Source organism: Gobio gobio (genome assembly GCF_949357685.1).
Source record: "Gobio gobio genome assembly, chromosome: 20".
NCBI classification, from domain to species: domain Eukaryota; kingdom Metazoa; phylum Chordata; class Actinopteri; order Cypriniformes; family Gobionidae; genus Gobio; species Gobio gobio.
In genome coordinates, this window is record NC_137113.1 from 24,542,539 (window position 1) to 24,568,735 (window position 26,197).

The following is a 26,197-nucleotide window of genomic DNA, read 5'->3' on the forward strand; positions in this document are numbered from 1 at the left end:
CATCTGCAAAGATACGACACTTAGTTCAATGCAAAGGGAGATATTTTCTTTTACAGAAATTGCTTTTTAAGGACTAAAACTAGCTTCTTCCTGGGTTGGTGACATCCCAAACCCTAAAATGTACATAAACCCTGCCTCCAGGAACACGCAACAAAGTCCATGTTGGGCTGAGTTGTTTTAGTAGAGCTGTCATGCTGTTGAAACAGTTATTTCTGTTACACAGTCTACCATGTTTATACCCTCGCTACAGCAGCTAGTCATAATAGGTCTCATCTTTTTAAACATTATAACTGTTCTGTTTTTGGCTGTAATAATAAACTCCCGGCATCTGAGCCACCGAGGATGCAGTGGATTCATTTCATTTGTGAAGGGAATGTGCCCAAGAAATGAGCAACATTTGTATGTTTGTGGGAATCATTGTGCACTGGATTGCTTTGCCAACGAGGGTCAGTAAACGCAGGATTTGCACAAAAGTTGCTTCTCAAAGATGGATCCAACTTCATATCCAGAACGTGCAAGTACCGCACTTTATAAATGTGCTTGTTTGCAAATACCCTTTCTGAATGTGCTAATGTGGCTAAAGCTACCATTGTCTCTTACTGTATTCACAGGGACCAGAGCTTGTTATTTTTTTAACCAAAAAATGCTCACCGTCTGTATTCAGAAGCGCACTTTCATTACTTAACTTACATAGCACTGATCTCTGAATACAGGTAATTTTAGCCACAGATTGGCTTCCTAACCAGCACATTCACAAAGGCGATTTGCGTACATTCCCAAAATATAACGTGCGGTACTGAAAATAAAGTTGGACAAACAGCATTTATCCATTTGTGAGAATTCTACTCGCTGTGTGAGGTTCTTCACACTCCAGTTGTTGTTGTCTATTCAAACTAGCTCAAGCTGTGAAGGCTCTGTCCTATTCTGAAAACGGGGCGGGGAGCAGCAGCTAATTTGCATTTAAAGAGACGCACACAAAAACAGCATGTTTTTGCTGCCACCCAAATAGGGGCTTTCAAAACATCCTATAATAAATAATCCATTGTGTATTTTGAGCTGAAACTTTAGACACATTCTGGGGACACCAGTCCTGAGACTTATGTGGCGTTCACACCGGACGCAATTTGCGCGAATAATTAATTAATAATTAATGAAATTAAATAATTAATAAAATAATAAGGTGGACGCGTGTACATTTTGAGTTTACTCGCGCGAATCGCGCGTGAAATTTGCGCGAATCGCGCGTGACATTCACTGCACAACAGATGCGAATTCGCGTCATGGGCGGGGCTTCCGCCAGCAGCTCGTCTCGTTGAGAAATGGCTGACATGGGCTGTGTTTACATGTCTTTTTTTTTGTTCATATCTACTGTTAATGTGTGACAAAACGTAGTTTTAAGACTTTTTCAGTCGATAATGTAGTTGTTTAAAGCTCAAATCTGTGGTTTATTTACATAAACAGTGCCTATTTGAACATTTTATCTGCCGTTGTCGGAGCTGTGAGCTCCAGCGGACAGCGCGCTCAGTGCACGTGAAAGCCGGCGAGGGCAACCTTTCCTCGGCCAGTCCTTCTGCCGTCTACCGCTGGCTCTGATGTCTCTGTGGTGTGTCTCGAGCTATAATTCGTCTTGTAACGGCCGATCTTTGGTCTCATGGATCTATAATTTGTTCCCTGGCAAATCGTTTAGGCTGAGGGCAAAGATAAGTTTCATTACCTTATATTTTTAGGCTATAACTGTACGTTGCAGTTGTAACGTTAGCCTACTAGCACTGACTTTGAATGTTTGACTGCATTGTTTGCTTTATTTCATGTAGGCTATAGCTTGTTATACATTACTTATACTTTTGTATTATTGTTCATACATAAACTTGCATTTAACAAAAAGAGACTGGGTTGTGTATCATGTCATTTAATGTTATCACAGTGATAATCATATTGTCTGAACCAGATATTAATATACAGATTTTCTCCTCATTGTTGTCACTACTAGAGCAAGCTCCTGATTGGTTAACGCGGCGCGAAATATCCGCCAAAGTTCCGCCGAATCTCGCCGCCTCATTCGCGCGAATCGCGCCGCAGAATGCCATTTCACGTCTCTGCATTGACTTAACATGTAAATCACTCGCGCGAATCGCGTCCGGTGTGAACGCACCATTAGGCCCCGTTCACACGAAGCCAGAGCTTTCCCTATCCAATCTTTTTTTTCCCCTCGTTTCAAGAAATATCCGCGTACACACTAGAGCACTGAAACCGACTCAAAACGATGTAGTATACATGCCAGGCCATTATGTGGTGTGACGACCTCACCGTTTCACATAATATACGGATTGGGTGTACACACGAAAATGCATGTGTCGTTTTCAGATTTATCCACTCTGGGACCCGGTTTCAAAAAATATCGGATTCATGCTCCCAAAACGCCGGATCCGTGTGGATGAAACGCTGATACGGTACAATTTTTTTAACGTATACAGCTAAACGTGGCTCCGTGTGGACAGGGCCTTATTTTACATCTTGTGAAAAGGGCATTATTTTGAAAACCCCTTTGAAAAACAAACATTTAATTTCCAAAAATATTCATGTTATAATTAATTTATAAGGATCAGGAGAAATATACATATCTTTAAATGCAAATATCTTTAAAAGTATATCACGTCCTGACAGAATGAGAAAAATATACCTCTTTGATAAAGTTTCACCGCTGTATCTTTACTTTTTAACACCATCAGAAATCATTATACAAATTGTGAAGAATGTATTTGAGGATTTCAAATAATTTCCCTCATTTGATGTAGGTTCCATTAGTAGCTAGTAACACAAGCAAAACAAACATGTTTGAAATGCAAAAATATGGTTATTTTGACAACACTGTTAGCTTGTCAACATGTCAGATTTTCTTCAATAGATAGAGCTGATAGTTAGTTTGAATGTGTTCTCAATTCATTCGTAACTCATATTTGTCATATCTATATTTGACATGACAGTACATGTTTTTTTTTGTTGTTGTAGGTATAGTTTTGGCACATAGTGAGTGATCCCAACACTCAAGCACTAGTGCATAGTTGTATGTAAAATACATTATAAATGTGCTAATTAAATATTAAGTAACAGATATCTTACTGTCTCTCTATAGTATATGGCTAATGCCCATATTGGTTTTTGCGCAGACCGTGTATTATTCCTATAGACCTATTCAGAGCAGTGCCATCACAGGTATGAAAGCGAGGCTTTGAGGGACTTGTCATGTTTCCAATGGCATCCACTTTAAAAAGCTGTATAAAGCTTCTAGATCCCTTATTTTCCAAATCTCATATTGTCTGGGTTTTTTGTCTACTGAAATTTCTCTAAAATATATTTTTGCAGCGTTTCATCAGCAGAACAATCCAAAAACAGATTAAGTAACAGTTCAATCCACTGAAGAGATGCCTATGTCTATCCCTCACAGCCTCGCTTTCATTCCTGTTAAAAAAGTCAGTGAGCATGAATTAGGCACCTTCCATTTGGACAGATAGAAGAGGTGACTGGACCCCGGATCACGTCCAGGGCAGAGAGGACAAGCTTGAGAGTGACACTGTATGGGTTAATTATCTTAGCTTGAACTTTTGTCCTGAGGGAAAACATTAGGTAAAGGTCTCCCCACAGTCCTCTAATAGAGCAGGGGAAAGTTATTTCATAACCTTGTCCTTCCAGAATGACTGGGAGATGCACACTTAGTTTGCCTGTTGTCTTCTAATTGCATGGCTAATTGACTCTCTTCCCTTATGCATTCCTCCAACCACCCATCCATCCATCAATTAAATGAATGTGCTGACTCAAATTGAGCAACAAATTGAGATATAAATGCTGTTATTTTGAACTTTCTATATCAAAGAATCCTTTAAAAAGCTGCCACAGAAATATTAAGGAGCACAAATGTCCTGACAAATTTGTAATAAGAAATGTTTCTTGAGCACTAAATCAGAACTTTATAATGATTTCTGAAGGATCATGTGACACTGAAGACTGGAGTAATGGCTGCTGAAAAATCAGCTGTCGTTATCACAGGAATAAATTGCATTTAAATTATAATAAAATAAAAAGCAGTTAGTTAAAAAAGTTTGATCTTTGATCAAATAAATACAATCTTGGTTAGACTTTCAAAAACAAGTAAAAAAAATAACTAATTAAAATATTTGTATATTATTAACATGACAAATGATGTACAACAGTAAGAACAAAGCAGACATACTGATTTGGATTTTTTTGCAGTGGATAATTTGTAACAAAAAGTACTGATGGTCAGCTGAGATTACTCAATGTAAATATTCAAGTTTAAAATGCTGGTAACACTTTAGTTTAGGATTCAATTCTCACTATTAACTAGTTGCTTATTAGCATGCGTATTACTAGGATATTGGCTGTTTATTAGTACTTATAAAGCACCTGTTAATGCCTTATTCTGCAAGACCGTATCCTACATTCCTTAAAGGAACCGGCCAACTTTTTGGGACTTTAGCTTATTCACCATATCCCCCAGAGTTAGATAAGTCCATACATAGCATTCTCATCTCCATGCATGCCATAACTCTGTCTGACGCACCCACCGCTAGCCTAGCTTAGCACAAAGACAGCCTTAGTAAACAATGTAAATGTAACATTTACAACATGTAAATAGGAAAATGTTGGCGTTATTTTGTCACTGATTGAGCAGTAGGCTAGCAGGAGCCATTTACCTCCAGTCTTTGTGCTAAGCTAGGCTAGTGGCGGGTGCGTCAGTCAGAGTTATGGCACGCACGGAGATGAGAATGGTATGTATGCACTTATCTAACTCTGGGGGATATGGTGAATAAGATAAAATCCCAAAAAGTCGGCGTGTTCTTTTAATCCTACCCAATACCTAAACATAACTACCATCTTACTAACTATTAATAAGCAGTAAATTAGGAGTTTATTGAAGCAAAAGTGAATGTGTTCCCCATACTAAAGTGTTACCAAAATACTTGATTTCTGTGCTTTCACTTTTAGTGTTAAGTGTATGATCATTATTCATTACTCACCTTCATAAATATAGACACTATCACCAAGCCATTTGGACTCTTAGCAGCTTCTGTGTAGTTTGTGTACAGTTCATGGTTGTAATGTATAAGCTGCACCTGTATATAAAAAAAAGAGAGAACATGGGCAATTATATGGCTTTGACTTTGTTCAGTGAAAGAAATGCCTCCCTACTTCTCTATTTGCTCACTATGAAGGACAAAAGGGTGCCAGCATCAATACATGGCAAAAGGAAACTCGTTACAAGTACTGTCTTTGCTCTTTTCCCCACACAAAAAATAAAACAATTGTGAGTGTCAGTTATGCAGGTGTTTAGTCCAACTTTCTCCTGGATGTTATGAAATGTGAAAGCATAATAATTAGGAATAATTACTGATTGTTAATTCTTTGGATGGTAAAATCCAGTTTTTAGGGTGCGGATTTAATCTTACAACCTATTGTCACCTCGTGTAAATATGGAAAATAAATATGTGACAGTTTGAATGAGCTGAGAGTCCGTTTGGATAACAGCCGATGTTTTTGTCATTACAGATGGCTCTGAATCACAATCACAGGTAAACAGCTGCTTCTGTCTTTGTTTGAACATGTCTGTCAAATTTAAATTCGAATTCATTGTGAAGCACGGCTAATCTTCCTCCGGTGAATCGCTTGAGCGCACACTGTCCCTGTGAAAGCTTTAAAACTTAGGGAGTTTAGATTGGTGAAGAGCACACAATTTCTTCTCCGTGAACTCCACAGAAAGGTAGCAGAGCCAAGAAATGTACAGATTACCTTGAGCAGAGAACAATTATTGTAAAATAACTTTTTCTAATGGAAAAAGTGTCTCAAGTCTTGTTCAACTATAGAACGCTGTAAACAATTTGAGGAGCATTGCTGCGAGCAGCATCGTACATCCTTTTTCAAGTCGGAATGAAGTGATCAATTCTTTACCAAGTCCTGTTTAGCCTGCTGTGTGTGTGTGTGTGTGTGTGTGTGTGTGTGTGTGTGTGTGTGTGTGTTTTAAGAAATAAAGAAATAAATTAAAAACTGTGGCTGATAGTAATTATGAAATATGCAAAAGGGGGAGCCAGGGAGTGACAGATTGTCTATAAACTTAATCAAGTGTGGAGGAATGCGATTACAGAGCGAATGTTAATTTGATTAGATTTGGGGGGTATTTTTTTTCCCCTAAACTCTTTAACCAGAAAGAGTTTGAAGGCTAGTCTGAAACGATTGAACCCCAAACTTTTATACTCAGCTGACATCATAGCTTTTCCAAGTCGCATTATATGTGTGAAAATCTGAGGTGCTCATCTCACTGGATCCATTGGTTCTGTGAAATCTGCAGATGGTGGAGAGGTGTCGAACAGTAGCAGGAAATGTTCAGCGCGTCTTTGCACAGACGGATCTGTCAGACCGTGAGAGGAGAGGTGTCTCTGCTTCGATAGGAGACAGCTTATGCCTCTGGTGGGCCCCCTGACAAGCTCTTTATTGTGTGATAGCTGGCTTAGGCCTACCATGGGCGAAATATGAAGACAGCAAGTCGATAGGAAAAAGAGGGGTAGACAGCGCTAACAGGGCAAATGAAAAGCAGTCGTCTGGAACCGCCATCCAATAGCGGATACGTTCAAAGCAAATAAACGGAAAGCCTGGGAGTTACGGAGAACAATCCTATTTGATTACATTAAAATGTCCAGTGAGGGAGCATGTAGCCGGTGAAACCCGTCAGACTGAGGCTCAGCTAACTTTCTGCTTACAGCATGGCATCCGAACATTGTAATGCAGTTTTTTTTTTTAGCATGGTTTTTAGTCAGATGGGACAAGCCAGAGAGGGCTTATGCAATTTATGATATAATACAATAAAGAGAAATTAGTTATGGTGGAAGTTTGATGATTTCCAATTTTATGCTGCACTTTTTAGATGTCACTTTGCTATATTTAGGACATGTGAAAATGGGATTTTAATGAGCAAATATACTTTGGCATCTAAGCACTGAACAGCGATGGTAATGGGTTATTTTGCTAGCATTGATAATTAGAAATTGATGAAAGGGTCAGAGGGGAATCTAAAACAAAAGTGTGGGCTGTTAGACAAATCTGCAAGTTCAAAGAAACATTTATTTAATGTTTATATATTTGCATACTTTACTTTAAAAATATCTGAGAATTTCGAAAGAACAGTCTATTCTAGAGATCGAACGATATAGATTTTTTTTATAACCATGCATGTTTATGTGCCCGATAATTTTGCCAATTATAACTACAGTACAATAACACTTTAAATACTGTAATTTCAGCAATTTCATCCTTGCATACAAAACAAAACACACTTCTACATCAATAAATGGAGTCTGAAAGAGTGCAAATAAAAATATAGGGCACTGTCACTAAAGTGTCTTTTTTATAAAATCATTGATCAGGTAAACAAACGGGTGACAAATATAGCATGTACAAATTATTCTAACTACTATTTTTTTTAAAGCATAAACATTGTAAACCGTCTGAATAATAAAAAACATTACTGCTTTAGTGTAGCTTAATAATCCCAGTTACATCTCTTTATTTATAACAACAGCAAAATACATTTACTAGTCTAATGAAGTCATATGGAGAACATGCATAAATGACAATGGAGTCGATCAACTCCACAGAAACATGAGCATAAATATAAGCATTCATTTAAAACTACAATTTTAAAAGGTTTCTGTGTTTAATAGGCTAAAGTGTGAAGAGAATGGAATATATTGCATACATCGCAATTACAGAGTCCATCTCATCTGGCATGTTATCAGGATTATTAATAATGTTTTTGTCGGTCCACATTGTAACATGACCATATGACAGCTTAAAATATTACCTGATATAATCCCCAAAAAATATCCAATATCCAAGACAAACTAAAAAAATTGTAAATAAAATACAATTATTACATTTTTTAAAATAAAATAATGGCCTTTTTAATAATTAAAAATATACTAATTTTTGAGTTTAGTAACACATCGCTAAATACAGCTATACAGCATAGTTAAAAAACATAATAATAATGAATAATTTCTGAACTTTATTCACCCTTTTCTCATGGTTTCTCAAAATAATTCATAAAAGTATAGAATATAATAGTGTAGTTCTAATAGGGGCTCATTGTAACAGTGTTAGAACATGCTCCACCTGCGCAACTGGGATTTAAACCCGGCTCGTGTCTTCTGCTGGTGCAGCATTAAAGAACCATCTCAACTGTTAAATAACAGATATAAGATTAAAATGATATCAGATTTGTCTTATTTTAAATAAACACAAAAAACAGAGATGAAAAATAAACTTAAGAAATTTACTTTTGCTGGTTAAATACATTTTCAGTGATATCGTCTGAAGATTTTTGAATTTTGGCACAATTTTTTGTCTAAATATTGATATGGCAACTAGTAAATACACTTAGTTCCGTCATCCTGGCATGTGTGGAACGTTTTAAACCATGTGTGTTACAACTAACCCCGCGTTAGGTTGTGCCCCGCTCTCCTCTACTTGCTGTTAGAGCGCTGTTTTTATCTCCGTGTTTACAAAGAACTTCTCTCACGGAGATGATAATTAATTTCCACAGAGCTGTAATTATGTATGTTTATTAGCAAATTAAAGTTATATAGTAGATGTTAATAGAATTTAAGGAGTTTTACACAAGTGGATCGTGTTAAAAGCTGCATATGGTGCCCATGCTGGAGCATTCCTGATCGTCAAACGACACTATGAACGCAGCATTCAACTAATGATGAGCATAGACAACACAGAGAGAATAAAATTCAGTGCTTTTATTTCCAACATGCTATTCATAGCGGTTTTATTTAATCAATGTAAAGTTAAATCTTTATTGGGACAGGACTTGATTTTTTTAGCACCAAATTTAAACATCTCATTTGTGCATTAATGGCTGTTATGTTAAATAAAGTTTATTAATTAAGGGATGCAAGTTATTTTAACCTTTGAACACCGTTGTTGACTAATCTCCATTTAGGCGCTTTAATGGCGATCTATATGCAAATCTCAAAACGCCCATGTTTATCGGTGAATCCGATATTACAAAACCGATACCCGTTTAAGGAAAAATGCTTAAATGTCGGGAAAATTATTGGTAAAACTGTTGTTCTCTTTCCATTGCATTGCTATACCATTCATGTCCACTAGTTGGCAATGTGGTGTTTACCATAGACCGTAAAAAAAATGGACGACGCGACTTCATTTACTTCCGCTGACCATAGTTGAAGCTTTCGTAGGCCCGTACACGGGGCTGACATCTTGGGACCGAGTCTGCGCAGTAGAGAGCAGGAAGTAGAGGCGCGATTATCAAAAGCCCGCCCACACTCTCGCAGATGCAGAACAATTCATAGTGTTGGTGTGAAATAAACAGTTATGGAAATGTAGAAATGAAAGCTAAAGCTCCAATCTCCTCCCAAAAATCCAGAAAAAAGTCCGTTAGTGCCTAAGTGACAACTTCACTCAGAGAAGCCGTCAATCTCAGCTGTCAATCATGACGTCAACAAAAAACGAATACTTGAAATGAAATTATCGTAATAAAAACTGCCTAAAATGACAGAACCCATCTTTAGGAAACAATTATTTGAAATGTAATTGAATTGTTTAGTGTGTCTCGCGTCCATTAAAATACATGGAGGGGTGGGGTTTAGGAGCTATACAGGGACCAGCCACCGGGGGGCGATAGAGGCGCGGAAGCTTCAGTTTCTGACAGGAGCACTACAGGCTTGGTGTTTACATGTTAATCTGATGTAAGAACTGCATGGAAGAAAAACTAAGAGAGTTGAGTAAAGTGAATGCTAAGTTACTCCTTGTGTTCTGTCTTCTTTTTATATGTTTCTCCTTCAACATAACAAAAAACATAAATCGGTCGAGCTCTAGCATATCTGCGTACCTTAACATTTATGTCTTCTTAAATTAAGATTATGCATAGATTCAGCCTAAATCATGATACTATGTGGCAGTAGCGAACCGTGACTCTTGGACCACGGCCCTCTCACCCCCCTTTTTCTCGGGGAAAAAGGTAAACTAAGCCTAAAATCAGCCTTAAAGTCAGCTTACAGTGTTCTCTTTTATAATACAGCATGTTACCTTTGACAAGAAATGCCACAAGCAAACATCATGGTGAGTGCAAGAGTTATCACAAAAAAAATAAAAATAAAAACAGTAATAAAAATGAAAATCATCATTACAAATAATTGCATCACACAATCAGTGTGTTATTTTAACAAAATATGGTGTGCTTAGACCAAAGCACACATTAGCGACAGATACTTTCCGCATAAAAACTGCCCGTTGATAATACATCACATCATTAGACTGGCACAGCAGCCGATTAAATTATGATTTGGGGAAAATGTAACTATTATGCAGAATTACAACAAATGTGCATGTGTACTATCACTCAGATAGTACATTTACAGACTGACCAGTAAATATGCAAAATAACAGTTTTCTCAACTAAAGCTTAACCTAAAACAGTGGCAGTGGTGGCCAGAATAAAATCAGTCACGTAACCTATTCAATTTTAAAAAACCTACCCAAACTGCAAACAATTCCAGCAGTAAAGCTTTAGCTTCTCGATTGATGCTGTCATCCAGTTGTATCGCTTATAATTGCTGTGGTTGAAATGAACAGCTTTGGCTTTCTGCTCAAAATTAAGCTCTGGTGTAAGGTCTTCCTTTTCCGATCTCCAGCTTTTCTTTAAAAGTTCATCTTGAAAACAGCGGAAATAATAAATGAGCAACGCTGTCCTCCTCATTATTGTTGATTGCGGTTTCCATAGTGAATAGCGCTAACTATTTTATCAGCTTTTTTTCCTGATCTTGTTCCTCACGGCTGGCAGAACGCATCTCAATCATAGCGATAACAAGTCCCATCCATTAAAAGGAACGATGTGATTGGTCAATTTTCCTGTCACTTGAAATTTGCCAGTCATTGACTTGTTATGGCTTGGCCCTCTGTAATTTCACAGCTGGACCACCAATCACAGAGCTGAAAGTGTTAGGTGGAAACATCCTAATATGGAGTAAACGGACGTCTACACCAGCGGTTTTCAATAGGTGAGGCGCGCCTCCCCTGGAGGGCGCCCAAGAGCCACAGGGGAGGCGCGACGTGAAGAAAAAATAAAAATAAACCATATACCGGTACTCGCGTCGCGGTATACTGGGTAAAAGCTACGCGGGATACTCGCGTCGTGGTACAAACGAGTTGACTGATTAGTGACAAGTAGTAATGCTGACAGATTAAGCAATGGCTCCTTCTGGCTCGTGTGCACAGGTGCTCAAGGCACAGGCCTACTCGAAAACTGAAGGATTTTATGAATGGCACCTGTTTTCAACACAAACACTTTACGCAGAAAGAGTGTTTCTTGTACTTAGAAAAAACTGCAATACAATTATTTTTTTAAGGGGTAGGCTATGTTTATTTTTTTTCAATCATTTTAAAATTAATTGGAGAATTAACTTGAATGTGCCTAATAGCCTATGTGTTGTAGCCATTAAATAAACGCATTTAGTTTCATATGTTAAAATATTATATGTTATTTTTTTCCATCTATATGTTGATTATGAAAAGTGAACACCATGAGTAAGATAGGATGCATCGGGGACATGGAGTGGGTCAGACATGATTGACCACTTCATTAAGTTTCGTTTTGTAGAAAGACTTTCTTTAGTTTAAAGTGAATTTCGTTTTGTATAAATTGTCTCTTAATTTTAATAAATGTTTATTCAACAAATTGCCTGGATTTAATAAATAAGAAGCAAATATAGCCGCGATCAATTGCATTGCACGCGTGAACTGGAGCGCATCATAAATTCATATCTCATATCTCTAATTTTTTATTATAAATTAATCGAAACTCAGTTTATGCCTCATAGACATGAAAAATATTTAAGAAAGCTTTACATTTCTTTAAACGAAACTATTCAAAACGAAAAGAAATAGGCTAGCTAACGTTACTCAATGTAATCCATGATGTGCATTTCTCTCTGTAGGCGTGTTCAATACGGAGATGGCGATCTTCAACTTAATTTTTGCAGCTGACACCAGGGCCGGCCCGTGGCATAGGCGGAATAGGCAAATGCTAGGGGCACCAGTCATCCATAGGGGCGCCAAAATGTATTACTGATACTATTTTATTCACATTCATTTGAAATATTACCAAATAAAGCGCAAAAAAACTTAACTAAGTCCCCCGCATCTTCCCGGTCCGCCTCATCGATCTCCCCCGCCGAGCTACTTGAAGTGCGTCAGAAATATAACGCGTGATCAGTTTAACGTTGGGAATTTGTTGTGTCGCGTCGCCTCTCGCCGCATCTAATGTAGACAGGATTGCTTTCATTTTTTAGGGTGCTTGGCCGCTCGCTCCAGGTGTAGACACGGTGAAAGTTGCCTGATAATTTATGAGGATGGCCGAATTCTAGTAGGCTATCATAAAAAACAGAAGCCCTCTGATGCAGGCAAGATAAGGGAAACACTGCAAAAATGCTCTTCTTATTTCGTATTTTTGTCTTGTTTCTAGTCTAAATATCTAAACATTCTTAAACCAAGATGCATTTACTAGATAAGTCAAATTATATTTTTTCTTAAGTGAGTTTATGCTTAAAACAAGCTATAAATTATCTGCCAATGGGGTGAGAAAAATAATCTTGTTTCTGATTGAAATCTTGTTTCTTGTTTCTGTCCCAAACAGAAGTAAGATCATTTTTCTCACCCCATTTGGCAGATAATTGTGCTAGTTTTAAGCTAAAACTCACTTAATTTTGATTTCAAATGAATTGAAATTCATATCTGTTTTTTTAAACGCATGTAATATCACTTTTTTAATAGCCTAATGTTTTTACTCTACAGTTGTGCAGTTTTAAGGGGACATATGGACATTTTAAAATGTATTTGCGGAAATTAGTAATGATATTTATATACAGGTTTATTTAAAATAGCTAAATTTTATGTAAATTTCACATTAAATATCTAAATTTCTCAGTTTAATTCATGGTGAAAACATGAATGTGCATATTAGTGGAAGTTTGCTGCCATCTACTGGAAAACAAACACTTTTGCTAGTTCTCAATAGTTTGTGCTTGTACTTGTTATTTGTGTTTAGACTGTAATGTAGCGTAGGTGCTATTTTTGTATAGTTTAACTATCACCAGCCTTTTAAAAAAATTTAATAATAATAATATTATGAACATAATAATGGGGTAGAATGGACTGGACATCATATAAAACAACAACAATAAAAATTAAAAAACATCAATGCATTAAAAAAATAAAACAGTACCAGTGTTTCCGCAACTTAGACTGATAACATGTAGTGCTAAACCTTGATACAAGGGGCACCAAGTAAAATCTTGCCTAGGGCAGCAAATTGGTCAGGGCCGGCCCTGGCTGACACAGACAGAAAAGACTAGTGTAGGCCTACTAATACAAATCAATGCACGAAATCGAACTTTTTTATTTTAAATTTTTATTAAGCTTTAACAAAAACTGGTCGATCTCAGCTCGAATGTGGACTTGAAGCAGAGACTGGCAGAAATGCCGATCACGCGTTTCTGGTTGTCTGTGGAGAGCGAGTTCCCTCAGATCTCCACTAAGGCTATGCAAGTCCTAATCCCCTTCACCTCCACTTACTTGTGTGAGTGTGGGTTTTCCGCACTGACCATGATTAAAAATAAATACAGATCAAGGCTGCAGGTGGAGGACGACTTGCGTTTATTTCTCTCTGCAGTGCAGCCCCGCATCGAACACCTCTGCGCGTCAAAAGCGCGTCCTCATTGTTCCCACTGATATGGGCGGTTATTCAAAGTTCAAAATTAAAATTCAAATGACGTGAATGACACGTGCAAATTACGTGAATGGTGCATTTTGTTTATTGTTTAAATCTGAATGTATGATTTTAAATAATTTTAGCCACATACAAATCTTGTATGTGGCTGAAAAAAAATGTTTAATGCAAATCTTTTTGATCTGATAACATGCCTTCTATGCAGTTGACTGTTATGTGTTATGCGCTCCGTGAACAAAAAGCGTTGTCGTTCATTGATCAGAGAGCTGTCCATTGTGCTGATTTTGTTCGAGACGATGTGCATTAAAATGTGCGCTTAAAGAGATAGTTCACTTTAAAATGAAAATTCTGTCATCATATACTCACCCTCAATTTGTTTCAAGCCTGTATGAATTTCTTTCTTCTGCTAAACACAAAGCAAGATATTTTGAAGAATGTCAGTAACCAAACAGTTAACTGGTCCCATTGACCTCCATAGTATATATATTTTTTCTTACTATGGAAGTAAATGGGACCAGTTAACTGTTTGGTTACTGACATTCTTCAAAATATCTTGCTTTGTGTTTAGCAGAAGAAAGAAATTCATACAGGCTTGAAACAAATTGAGGGTGAGTATATGATGACAGAATTTTCATTTTGAAGGGGCTATATGCGTTTTTCTGAAATTTAAACTCGCGACTGACACCTGTGGCCAAAAAACAGAACTGCTCTTATTTTCTGCTCGCTCTCGCAGCGGTGGTGACGTCACATCCGCAGACAGCGCGGGAAAAAACGACCCGCCAGAAAATAGGAAAAATAGGATACAGGCTTATAGGTGCACCCACTGTGAGCGGGCAAGGTGTCAGTATGCTCATCAGGAGATGTTTGAGTCATAAATGGTAAAATAAAAAGGCTATTGTTACGTTTATTTTGGGGAAAAAGTTGCATATAGCCCCTTTAAAGTGAACTATCCCTTTAAGACCCAGACACAAGTTTCACACTTGTAACATTCAGCATGTTTTGTTGACTTATGGTTAGGCCTACTGATGTTCTGTGATTTTTAAAAGTAGCCTCAAATAGGCCTGCATAAAGTTTGAAGTTATTTGCTGTTGCAAAGATTTATGAATGCACTTCTTAAAAAAAAAAAAGGAAATAAAATACAATATGAAAAAATATTTACATTTTATTAGTTGTTATTGAAACTCATCATTGCCAGGAACACACAGAAGATGGCATTTACTGCCGAGGTGTGTGTGGGTTAGAGCAGGCGGACAGGATTTTGGGGAAGGGGGGGCTCGGCTGTCCTTACCTACTCTAAGGGAAGGGTCACATTCACCCAATTTGAAAACCCCTGGTCTAAACAACACAACACAAACTGAATCGGCAGATTTGAAGGGTTTAGATGTTTGTTGTCAAATTATAAATGACTAAAATAACATTAGAGTTGATTATTAAAAACTTTTTTTACTTTTTAAGCTATAATTGAAAAGTTTGTAAATATTATTTTTTTTACAATAGTTTAGGCCCTCTCTGAGGGCCTAGAGGGCCCTGACGGGTCCCCCCTGCTATGTGGTAATACAATGCATCTGTGTATAATGCTATTTTATGCAATTGTGATTTGTGCATTGTGATTTGGGAAATTCACTCAAAATTCATAATTTATTAACCTTCATGAGTTAATTTCTTCTGTGGGACACAACAGGTGTTTTTAAAGAATGTTTCATCCATAAACGGAAAGTCAGTGGGGTCCTAAACCATATTGGACCACGTTGGCTTTCATTGTAATCGAAACAAAAACACTGAGGCATTTTTCAAAATATCCACTTTTGTCTTCCACAGAAAATTAAACAGGTTTGGAACAACATGAGAGTGAGTAAATAACAAAACAATTTACATTTTTGGGTGAACTATCGCTTTACTATGTCTAGAAATGACGGCTAAAATGCTATACACATGTATTCCCCCAGAATGATTACATGGTTTATTGAGAGTGACTGAAGCATGTGAAATGGAAACATAACAGACAAATATTAAATCTTTGTGGAAAGCTTTCCAGTTGTTTGCATGCTAAGAGTATCTAAAATGCAGTAAAAAAAAACTAATTTGCTGCTATGTTGTGTTTTTGTTTTTTGTTTTGTGTTGTGTTTTCTAGGGAAACCACCTAGACCTAGGCACGTTTTTTAAGTGAATTTTCTGAGAAACACCTTGAATATTTTAACACATTTCATCACTAGTGTTTCATTTTCAGCTTGTGAATAAGACTGCCCATATCGGATCTGGGAGAATAAAGCATGTATTAACTCAAAGGTGTTACAATGCGTCTGCAGAGAAGCAACTTTCCTCTGGGTGCCGTGAGCATCAGTCAAACATAATCTATTATTACTACAGAACAAATAAGAGAAGAGGAAGGCAGACGTGTTGAATGTTACAGAGACAGACATCCAAATAAAGCTTAAAATCTTGGCTGCATTTGAATGCAAAACAGTCACTTGTTGGGAATGTGTTTGTCATTTTAAGTTGTAAGATTCTTCCTCTCCATTCTCTTTTCAAGAACAGGCGCCGGCTCATTTGGTTTAATTTACAATCTCAGACAGTTTTTTTAAATTTAAAATTTAAACAGAGCTGTTCCTAAGCATGATGAACAGTGCCCCTGAAGGCTCTTTCATAAACATGACGTCATTTTCCTATGAATCTTAAAGGGATAGTTCACCCAAAAATGAAAATTCTGTCATCATTTACTCACCCTCAAGTTGTTCCAAACCTGTATGAGTTTCTTTGTTCTGCTGTACACAAAAGAAGATAGAGTGAAGAATGTTTGTAACAAAGCAGAGAGAGCAACTATTGACTACCATAGTATTTTTTTCCCTACTATGGTAGTCAATAGTTGCTCTATCTGCTTGGTTACAAACATTCTTCTAAATATCTTCTTTTGTGTACAGCAGAACAAAGAAACTCATACAGGTTTGGAACAACGTGAGGGTAGGTAAATTATGACAGAACTTTCATTTTTGGGTGAACTATCCCTTTAAGTCACTTGGTATTTTTGCTGAAAACAAAAACAACAAAAAACCTAGCTGCACATTTAGAAGGGTGGTTACATTTCAATTTCTGAATTTGAATTGTGGCAACAAACAGGATGCAGAATTACAATGCAAATTTAAATGCAAGTAGAATTAAAATTAATTGAAATTTAAAGAAGTTCAAGCAACGGGCAGCAAAATACTAGTCCTTTTTAATCCGTGTATCATTCATTCTTGTTTTTACATTCAGGGGTAGAACATTTATAAACAGCTTGAATATTCAATCTCTACATGTGGGCAGGAATGAAATGTCCTTTTCCACTGATTGGCCAACCAAAGATCAAACCATGCCATCATCAGTTGTTTTTTTTAGCTCCGCACAACAAAATAACAGACATTACATACTCTTCTGAGGTTTATAATGTTGGCTTTGTGTTTTATTAAAATTGATTGATCTCTAGATGAAGTGCTTGTGCATGGCGCAAACTTGAGTATTAATTTGTCTCACAAAACAGTGAAAAAAAAACCGTCCAAAGAAAAATAAAACTATCACAGGTGTCTTCACTACACTACTCCACTGGTCCAGTTTGTCACTGGCCAGCTAAATAAAACAGGCGGTGTGTCAAAGAAGTAGAATAATGGGTATTGTGAGATGCAAGGTACATTCATATTTCTGAAACAAGCACCTATAGTAGCTTATTTCTCTGGCACGCTATGTCGACACAGAAGAAAGCCCTGTTTAGGCGCAGTACGGTTTGTGTCAAGCAATTTGTTAGTCTGGTTGTTTGATAAAGAGATTAAATGTAGTTGCAATAAACACTTTAAGAATCCGTACAACTGAAGCAGCGGAGGACTATTATTCTAAGGAAAAACTGATGACTGCACCGTTTGGTTGACCAATCAGTTGAAAGGGCTGTTTATTCATTTTCTACCCCTGAAGGTAAAAACGAAAAATCAACTTTCTACTTTCAATATTAGATGAACAAATGATAAATGGATTCTTTTTGTCCAGTGAATATAGATGAATTGACACTCACCTGTAATAAAACCAATTAATGTCACATGTTTAAATTAGGTCCCATCTGAATGTATGAAAATATAAGGTACTAAAATGCAACTTTTCAGCAGCTGACTGACTTCGGTCTTTAAATTATGATAGCGCAGAAACGAACACATCCTTCGGGGGCTACGAAGCGAAAGGTAGGTGTGCGAGTTGTCATCTATTTAGGAGTGATTGTAATGTATTCCAAAAATAAACTTCTGTCAATCAGCGTCCTTTCGGGATAGATCATTTTCCGGTTTATTATTTAAAAGAGCATGAGCGCAAGCGCCAATGATGCATCCAGATTGTTAGACACTTTGAATTTGCATGTATAGGACATTGTGTCGGGAGCTGACTAGCAAAAAAAAAAGTAAAGAGTATTGTATTCAGAAGTCAAAAGGCAACACTGCAGCATTTTAATATTTTAAAAAAAGAACCTCAGCTGTCTGTATCTTCTAAATTCTGCTCTAACATAATACTTAATTTAAGTTTTCAAATCATATTAATAGTATTGTATGCTTAATTTTGCACAACCCTGATTTTAAATAACAACACAAACCTCTACGCTTATTTTATATATTATATAAATATATATATAAATATATATATATATATATATATAAATATATATATATATATATAAATATATATATATATATATATATATATATATATAAATATATATATATATATATATATAAATATATATATATATATATATATATATATATAAATATATATATATATATATAAATATATATATATATATATATATATATAAATATATATATATATATATATAAATATATATATATATATATATAAATATATATATATATATATATATATATATATATATATATATATATATATATATATATATATATATATATATATATATATATATATATATATATATATATATATATATATATATATATATATATAAAAAAAAAGAATTATTACTATTTCAACAATTTTCAATATTAAAATAAAAATAGAGTATTTAAGAATAAATATAACAATGTAATAAATATTTATATTTTAGAGAAAACATTTTACAAAAAACTGCAGGGTTACCTGTTAACATGCATGCAGCCTATGACAAAATCACTAGAAATGTCTAAGGATTTATTATTATAAAAATCTGTGATTATCAATTTCTGAAATGTTGTTGTCAGGAGGTATGCAAAATCAAGAACGAGTATGTCTTTAATATGAAATATGAGCCTCTTATGCATCCACTGTGGGGAAAAAAAAACTCCTGTACACAGGAGAAAAACATATGGATTTTCATATACATATATTTAGACAAGTATTATTTTTCCTAGGATGGCGTGAGCACTGCTCGGCGCTAAACACACTCATGTTTCATTCATACTGGAGGGCAGAGGGCGCCCTCGAGCAGAAACTCCACATTTGCCTCAGAGAGAAGTAATATAATGATCCCTAATGGGAAGCTAGTGCTGTGTAGCTGAATAAAAAGAAGATAGAAACGCATTAAACATGAAGACAATAAAAACACAACAGTGACAATATATGGGGTATTTGAGTTCTTCAAGCCTTCTCGGGTATTTTCATAATAAAGTATATTATAATGCAGTGCTAATCGACAGACTTCATTCATCACTGTATATTATACAATAAAATCATTTGTCTGCCTCATTCAGTGATAAGCCACTTCAGCTCACAAAAAGGAAACATCAAACACTTGACTGAGGATTTGAAGTGAGTTAAAACATTAAACATTGTCATTTTTTGTTTTTTCAAACGCACATTATAAGTGACTCAAACTCGCAGTGCTTTCAGACGGAGCAGCATTTGCCACTGATCACAGAGCCGCTCTTCACTAACATGCTGGGCATATATTTAGTTCATTAAATTCGCAGTGAGGACACAGCTGAGATCCCGCAGCATGTTTGCACACATACACTCACCTAAAGGATTATTAGGAACACCTGTTCAATTTCTCATTAATGCAATTATCTAATCAACCAATCACATGGCATCATCAGTTGCTTCAATGCATTTAGGGGTGTGGTCCTGGTCAAGACAATCTCCTGAACTCCAAACTGAATGTCAGAATGGGAAAGAAAGGTGATTTAAGCAATTTTGAGCGTGGCATGGTTGTTGGTGCCAGACGGGCCGGTCTGAGTATTTTCAGGCACAACCATTTCTAGGGTTTACAAAGAATGGTGTGAAAAGGGAAAAACATCCAGTATGCGGCAGTCCTGTGAGCGAAAATGCCTTGTTGATGCTAGAGGTCAGAGGAGAATGGGCCGACTGATTCAAGCTGATAGAAGAGCAACTTTGACTGAAATAACCACTCGTTACAACCGAGGTATGCAGCAAAGCATTTGTGAAGCCTCAACACGCACAACCTTGAGGCGGATGGGCTACAACAGCAGAAGACCCCACCGGGTACCACTCATCTCCACTACAAATAGGAAAAAGAGGCTACAATTTGCATGAGCTCACCAAAATTGGACAGTTGAAGACTGGAAAAATGTTGCCTGGTCTGATGAGTCTCGATTTCTGTTGAGACATTCAGATGGTAGAGTCAGAATTTGGCGTAAACAGAATGAGAACATGGATCCATCATGCCTTGTTACCACTGTGCAGGCTGGTGGTGGTGGTGTAATGGTGTGGGGGTGTTTTCTTGGCACACTTTAGGCCCCTTAGTGCCAATTGGGCATCGTTTAAATGACACGGCCTACCTGAGCATTGTTTCTGACCATGTCCATCCCTTTATGACCACCATGTACCCATCCTCTGATGGCTACTTCCAGCAGGATAATGCACCATGTCACAAAGCTCGAATAATTTCAAATTGGTTTCTTGAACATGACAATGAGTTCACTGTACTAAAATGGCCCCCACAGTCACCAGATCTCAACCCAATAGAGCATCTTTGGGATGTGGTGGAACGGGAGCTTCGTGCCCTGGATGTGCATCCCACAAATCTCCATCAACTGCAAGATGCTATCCTAACAATATGAGCCAACATTTGTAAAGAATGCTTTCATCACCTTGTTGAATCAATGCCACGTAGAATTAAGGCAGTTCTGAAGGCGAAAGGGGGTCAAACACAATATTAGTATGGTGTTCCTACTAATCCTTTAGGTGAGTGTATTTCATCACATCTTCTTCAAATGAAATATATGTGCAAATAAGGACACTGATACATCCGTACGTCTGACCACGACAGCAATGACACGATGGATAAACAATGCTACACCGAAGACAGTGATGTAAATTAATAGACTGGCAATTTAAAAATAGAATGGGCAAAAGTTACTGCGTTATTCTTTCTGCGTTAAACTTGCGTGTGTTGTTTGTTCAGAGACTGTAGTGCTCTTAAATGTACTGAAAATATCGTTACATCTTTTAAATGTTCTTGCGCGTATCTCCCTCGTTTTGGCAGTTTGTCGGGTTAGATTTTTTTAAATGCTTAATGTGCCCTCAACTCTGTTTTTTCTCTCTGGTCATATTTTAATATTCAGGTGTCTGTAATGTGTGTTGCAGGTCAGTGTTTTATTGGTTGTTGTCTCCCCACAGCATCATTTTCTGGGGCTTTGCAAACCTGTATTAACTTTTTCTCCAATATTAACTCTTCATGACAGTAAAATAGGACATTCTAGTCAATCTCCTGCAGTATTTCCCCTCTCAATCAATAGAAAATGTGGTTAACACCCGGTCATGCATAGGGGAAAAAAATACCGTCATATACTGTGAAACTGGTATAATTTAGAAAAATACCGTTATATACATTTTTGGTCATACCGCCCAGCACTAGTAGCAGTGTCGCGTGATCAGATCGACACGTGAATGAGCTCGCGCTTAGAGCTGAGAAACGGTCCGCGCAGCTCAAACGAGTAGCTTGGTCCCGTTCCAGTTTCATTTTGCCATTTGATATTTCTCATATGTAACAGAAATGGCAGCTCTTATCAGTTGGTCACCGTGGTGGTGGCACCAGTGCGACCTCTAACAAAATGTAGTCGCACCAGCAGGAAAAAAGGTCGCAAAATGCGACCATTTGGTCGCAGTCTGGAGCCCGGAGTCAACATAAATGAATTAGCTGAATCAATAATAATTACAGCTATTTTTTTTTGCTGTAATTGTGAAAGACAGAGCTGGCCCTGGTACTCGAGTCATGCTTTACTTTGCCCTGATAGACTGTTGACACTGTTTTATTATTGTCGGATTATCAGATGGCTGCCACTGAGGGGGGAAAAGAAATTATAATCATTAATTACTGAGGATTTGCCTGTCAAGCTCACACTTATTGTGTTGCCACACAAATCGTTGGTCGTATTATCCTAAAAGGGAAATGTCAGGACTTCACTGACTGGTGACTTTATCAAATGATGGAGGCTGCAGTGCAGTGAATGCTAAATTTACATAGCGAACGTAATTGAGATGCTTTTTTCTGTTGTTATGGCTCTGTTAGTGGGAGACTACTTTCATTGTAGAATGAGAGCAATAAGTCATCAGTAATACAGTTAGGACTATTTCAGTCAAAAATATAGATGTGTTTTCAGTGTTAAAATATATTCTTCAGCAGGGTCCTAACATTACTGTATCATAATCTGATGCAAATCATGTTAAACATTTCATGAAATGCATGCTCTGAGGCACACTATAACTATTTGTTGATGCATAAAAACCTACGCCATAGAGTTTTGCTTTCAGCATACGCCCGCTGTTGACCTACGAGGCCTGCTGTCTTTACACATTGCTCTTAGATTGTGACCTTAAAAGATCAATAGACTGCCAAATACTAGCAGCTACTGGCGCTTTACGATCTGATCTGTATCCCACTCATGACGTAGGACACACAGGTTTCAGAAGCTCACCTCCCCAGAGAAAGCCTGGCCGTTGAGGAGATGCTCAGAGCCCTGTCCGTCCTCACTGCCAAAGTGTAACCTGATCTCCTCAAGACGATGGCTGTACGTCATTGGTCCACCCGAGATGTTCACCAGGTGCTCTTTGTCCAGTCGGAGAGATACATGGCGACCAGTGTTGTACATCGTCCCTCCCACCTTTAGAAAAAACAAAACAAAACAGATATGGTTAAAAAAGTCGCCAAAGAATTAAACCGAGAACTACTAATCAAATAAATGAAAAGAAAAGGTAAAAAGACCAAAAGCATATCCAGACTTTTAATTGAGGCTACATGTGGGGCACAGACTCATTCAAAGGCGGCTTGTCTAATTTATAATGTGCTTGTCTTAGAAAAGGTTATGTGCTAAATGAGCTAGAAAGGGTGCTGAGTTTAAAACCAGATGGCATCCAGCTGCACGTTAACTGTTATTTGTTGGCTTTAGCTAAAAAAAAAATAATAAAAAAAACATGCTTTCCCCTCTAATTTTAACCAAAAAAAACTGTATCTGGTTTTACTGAAGGTCCAGCCTCTGATTTGTGTGAGAACCCGAGTTTGCAAAGCAAATTTTAGCGGTAGATAGAGCCATCCCAGAACACCCATCTGGATACGTCTCTGTAAAAGAACATATTACAATTTCTGATACATAACACAGGTGTTGATTTTTATTAAAACTAACAGTTTTCAACTGTTTGTTATAAGGAGGACACATTAAAATGTCTTAAACTTTTAATATATTGTTACATTATTTCATCTAGACCCAGACTTTCAATCTTAAAATATGAAAATCCTTCATAAGATATGAATTATTACATATTTAAAACGTTCATGATTTAAAAAAATGAGCATGAGTGAAGTACATAGTTTCAATATTTATGGTTGAAAATTATTCATAACAATTTTTCAAAAAAACCCTGAGCTGTTGCATAGCTTTCACCACAACCAACAAATTTGCCCATAATTGTTACCACCAAAAGTTTGTGTACCCTTTTATGAAGCTAAATAATACTAACATTTTATTGTGTATCATCTTCAATCAAGCTGTAGAGAAAGTGTGAAAATATTATTTAATTATGTGTATTTAAGATACATAAAAAACAAGCTTTAAAATTGAAATCTGTAAGACAAACGACTCTTCAATTTTTTTTTCTAAAAAGCTATTTAAAATGTAATTTCCGTCACTTCATCTCCACCCCAGAATGCTAATGAAAGCATGATGAGTGTGTTTTAAGTGAGTATATTTTCTAAAAGTCTACAGGGCCAACAGTGCCTAAAGCTGAAGAAACGCCTCTACATCGAATCGTTTTACTGAAAAGCAGATAGTGGTCTGTAATTAAATTATATTCTCATTCTCGATGATACTGTAACGATGTAAAAACTCAAGTGGAGGGAAAGATGATGGTGTGACAGATGGAAGAATGAAAACAAAGGAAGTGTGTCCTCAGAGCCGAAGAAAGTGAGAATCTGCTTGGAATCGATTAGATCGGAGACTTTAAGAGAGCATGGAGATACAACATCCACGGATAGCAACCTTTATCAGTGTATCGGCTTATTTATTTACATTCAGGAGTTGTTCCAAAGTGAGCCATTGAAATTCCAAACACAATGCTAGAAGGCTTCCATGGCTCTTATCTTGCCTTTTTTTCTTTTTCGCCTATCTCTTCCTCTCTCTTTTTCTTTCTTCCTGTCTTTTTGTCTGTCTCACTCTTTTTCCTTTTACGACTTTGCCTTCAAAATGATTTTCCCTCGCCAAATTCCCAAAGAAAGAGGCCTGCCCACACATCGTAAATATTTTATAGAACCTCTGAAAAATCAATGATTTGTGTAGGGTAGAGAGAAGAGGTGAGTAAGAGAGAGAGGGATATTGGGGAAAAGAACGTGTGGGAATGGGAGGAGCAAAGACCATCCTTGAGAGAAAAAGGGTGAGTAAAGACAGTGTATAGCCGCACTTAAAGGATCTGCACAGTTACCTCTGGGTGCTGGACTCGTCCGAGAAAAGGGCAAGACATTTGAAAAACCTGGAAGAGGTCATCTCTCAATGATTATTCATGAACTAGAGATGGCAAGGGAGAAGAACTAAAAAAAATAGTGGTTAAAAAAAGACTCATTGTGCAGTTTCACGGAAGAAAATCCCTGTCTGTCGTACATGGCACTTGTTATTTCTTCCAAAATGTGAGCATTTGTCCATTATTGATGGCCAGTCTATGCTGACCATCTTTGTAACACTGTATATGTATGAATGTTTTATTTAAGATATATGTATGTGGGGGTTTATTTACTACTTGCAATTCAGAGTACTACACACCTACCACTGCAAGCCCAGTACAGGTGTTACCCGAAGCTATAAAGATCACCACATGGAGAACGTACTTGACTTTCTTGACTTCATGCACTGCGATTCTCATAAACATTAGTCTGTGTATTGTTTCATCTCCGCATTTTAATTTTCCCAAATGCATTGAGCTGTTTCACCTCATAATTTGTATTAATGAATTCAAAATCATGCTAGTAAATGCTCTACTGCACTTTAATTTGTTGATCCGACAATTCTATGAATGACACACCGCATTGCTCTGACAACAACTGCAAAACAGCACAGCATTTGGAATTAAACTTCAGTTGATGTGCCATTATACCTGACATCTGACACAGGAATAAATTGCATTTCAAAATATATCAAAATAGAAAAAAAAGCACCTCTGTGTAATATTTTCATATTACTTTTATTACAGTGTTTTGATCAAATAAATGCAGCATTGCTGAGCAAGAGAGACTTCTTTCTAAGACGCAAGAAAAAACCTTCCCAGTCTATGCACGCGTGTGTGTCAAATAATTACATAACAGAAGCTCTTAAGCTTTCCTTCTGAACTGCTCTGTAGCAATAACCCTTTCAGGATTCTTATGTAAAGATCACATAAGCATGGGTTGAATTTATGAAACATTGTTTCCAATAGCAAAAGCCAAAAGGCCAGTTTTTAGATGCTGGTAATACTCTCTGGTCAGGTAATCATGATTGCATGCTTTGAAATTGATATCATACACTATTATAATGCGCCAGTGAGACAGCAATGAAATAAAGAAATTAGAGAAGCACATGCTCTGTCAAGGGGATCGGCATTATGAGATTCTGTAAGCATTTGAAAGACTGATAACAGGATGTAAACCAATTTATTTCACAGTCTCCAATGTACTGTACTGATCGGTCAGTATAAGTAATCCTCATTGAACAATGCATCACTCAGAAAACTGGAATTCAGCAACACTGTAGAAATAACAGCATTAAACGGAAGATGTTTAGCTATATTTAGATATATAAACGGTTTCAATGGCAACAAATAAACAAAATGTTACTGCGCATGCACGTTTTATTGGCGCAAACTTAACTTCCGGTAGACGTCCGCAAAGGATCAATAACAACAGAGGCTGCGTTATCTTTCTTATGTGTTATC

General features: G+C 36.9%; 1 protein-coding gene across 1 annotated transcript in view; it reads right to left on the minus strand.

Annotated features, from left to right (window-relative positions):
• The window catches only part of ca10a (carbonic anhydrase Xa), a 217,641-nt gene that overhangs the window by 15,237 nt on the left and 176,207 nt on the right, over positions 1 to 26,197 (minus strand). Inside the window, exons 4-5 of the mRNA XM_079845755.1 lie at positions 22,723 to 22,908; positions 5,037 to 5,132 (exon numbers count right to left, since the gene is read on the minus strand). Coding sequence (XP_079701881.1) covers positions 5,037 to 5,132; positions 22,723 to 22,908 — 282 coding nt within the window. The remainder of the gene's footprint in view (positions 1 to 5,036; positions 5,133 to 22,722; positions 22,909 to 26,197) is intronic.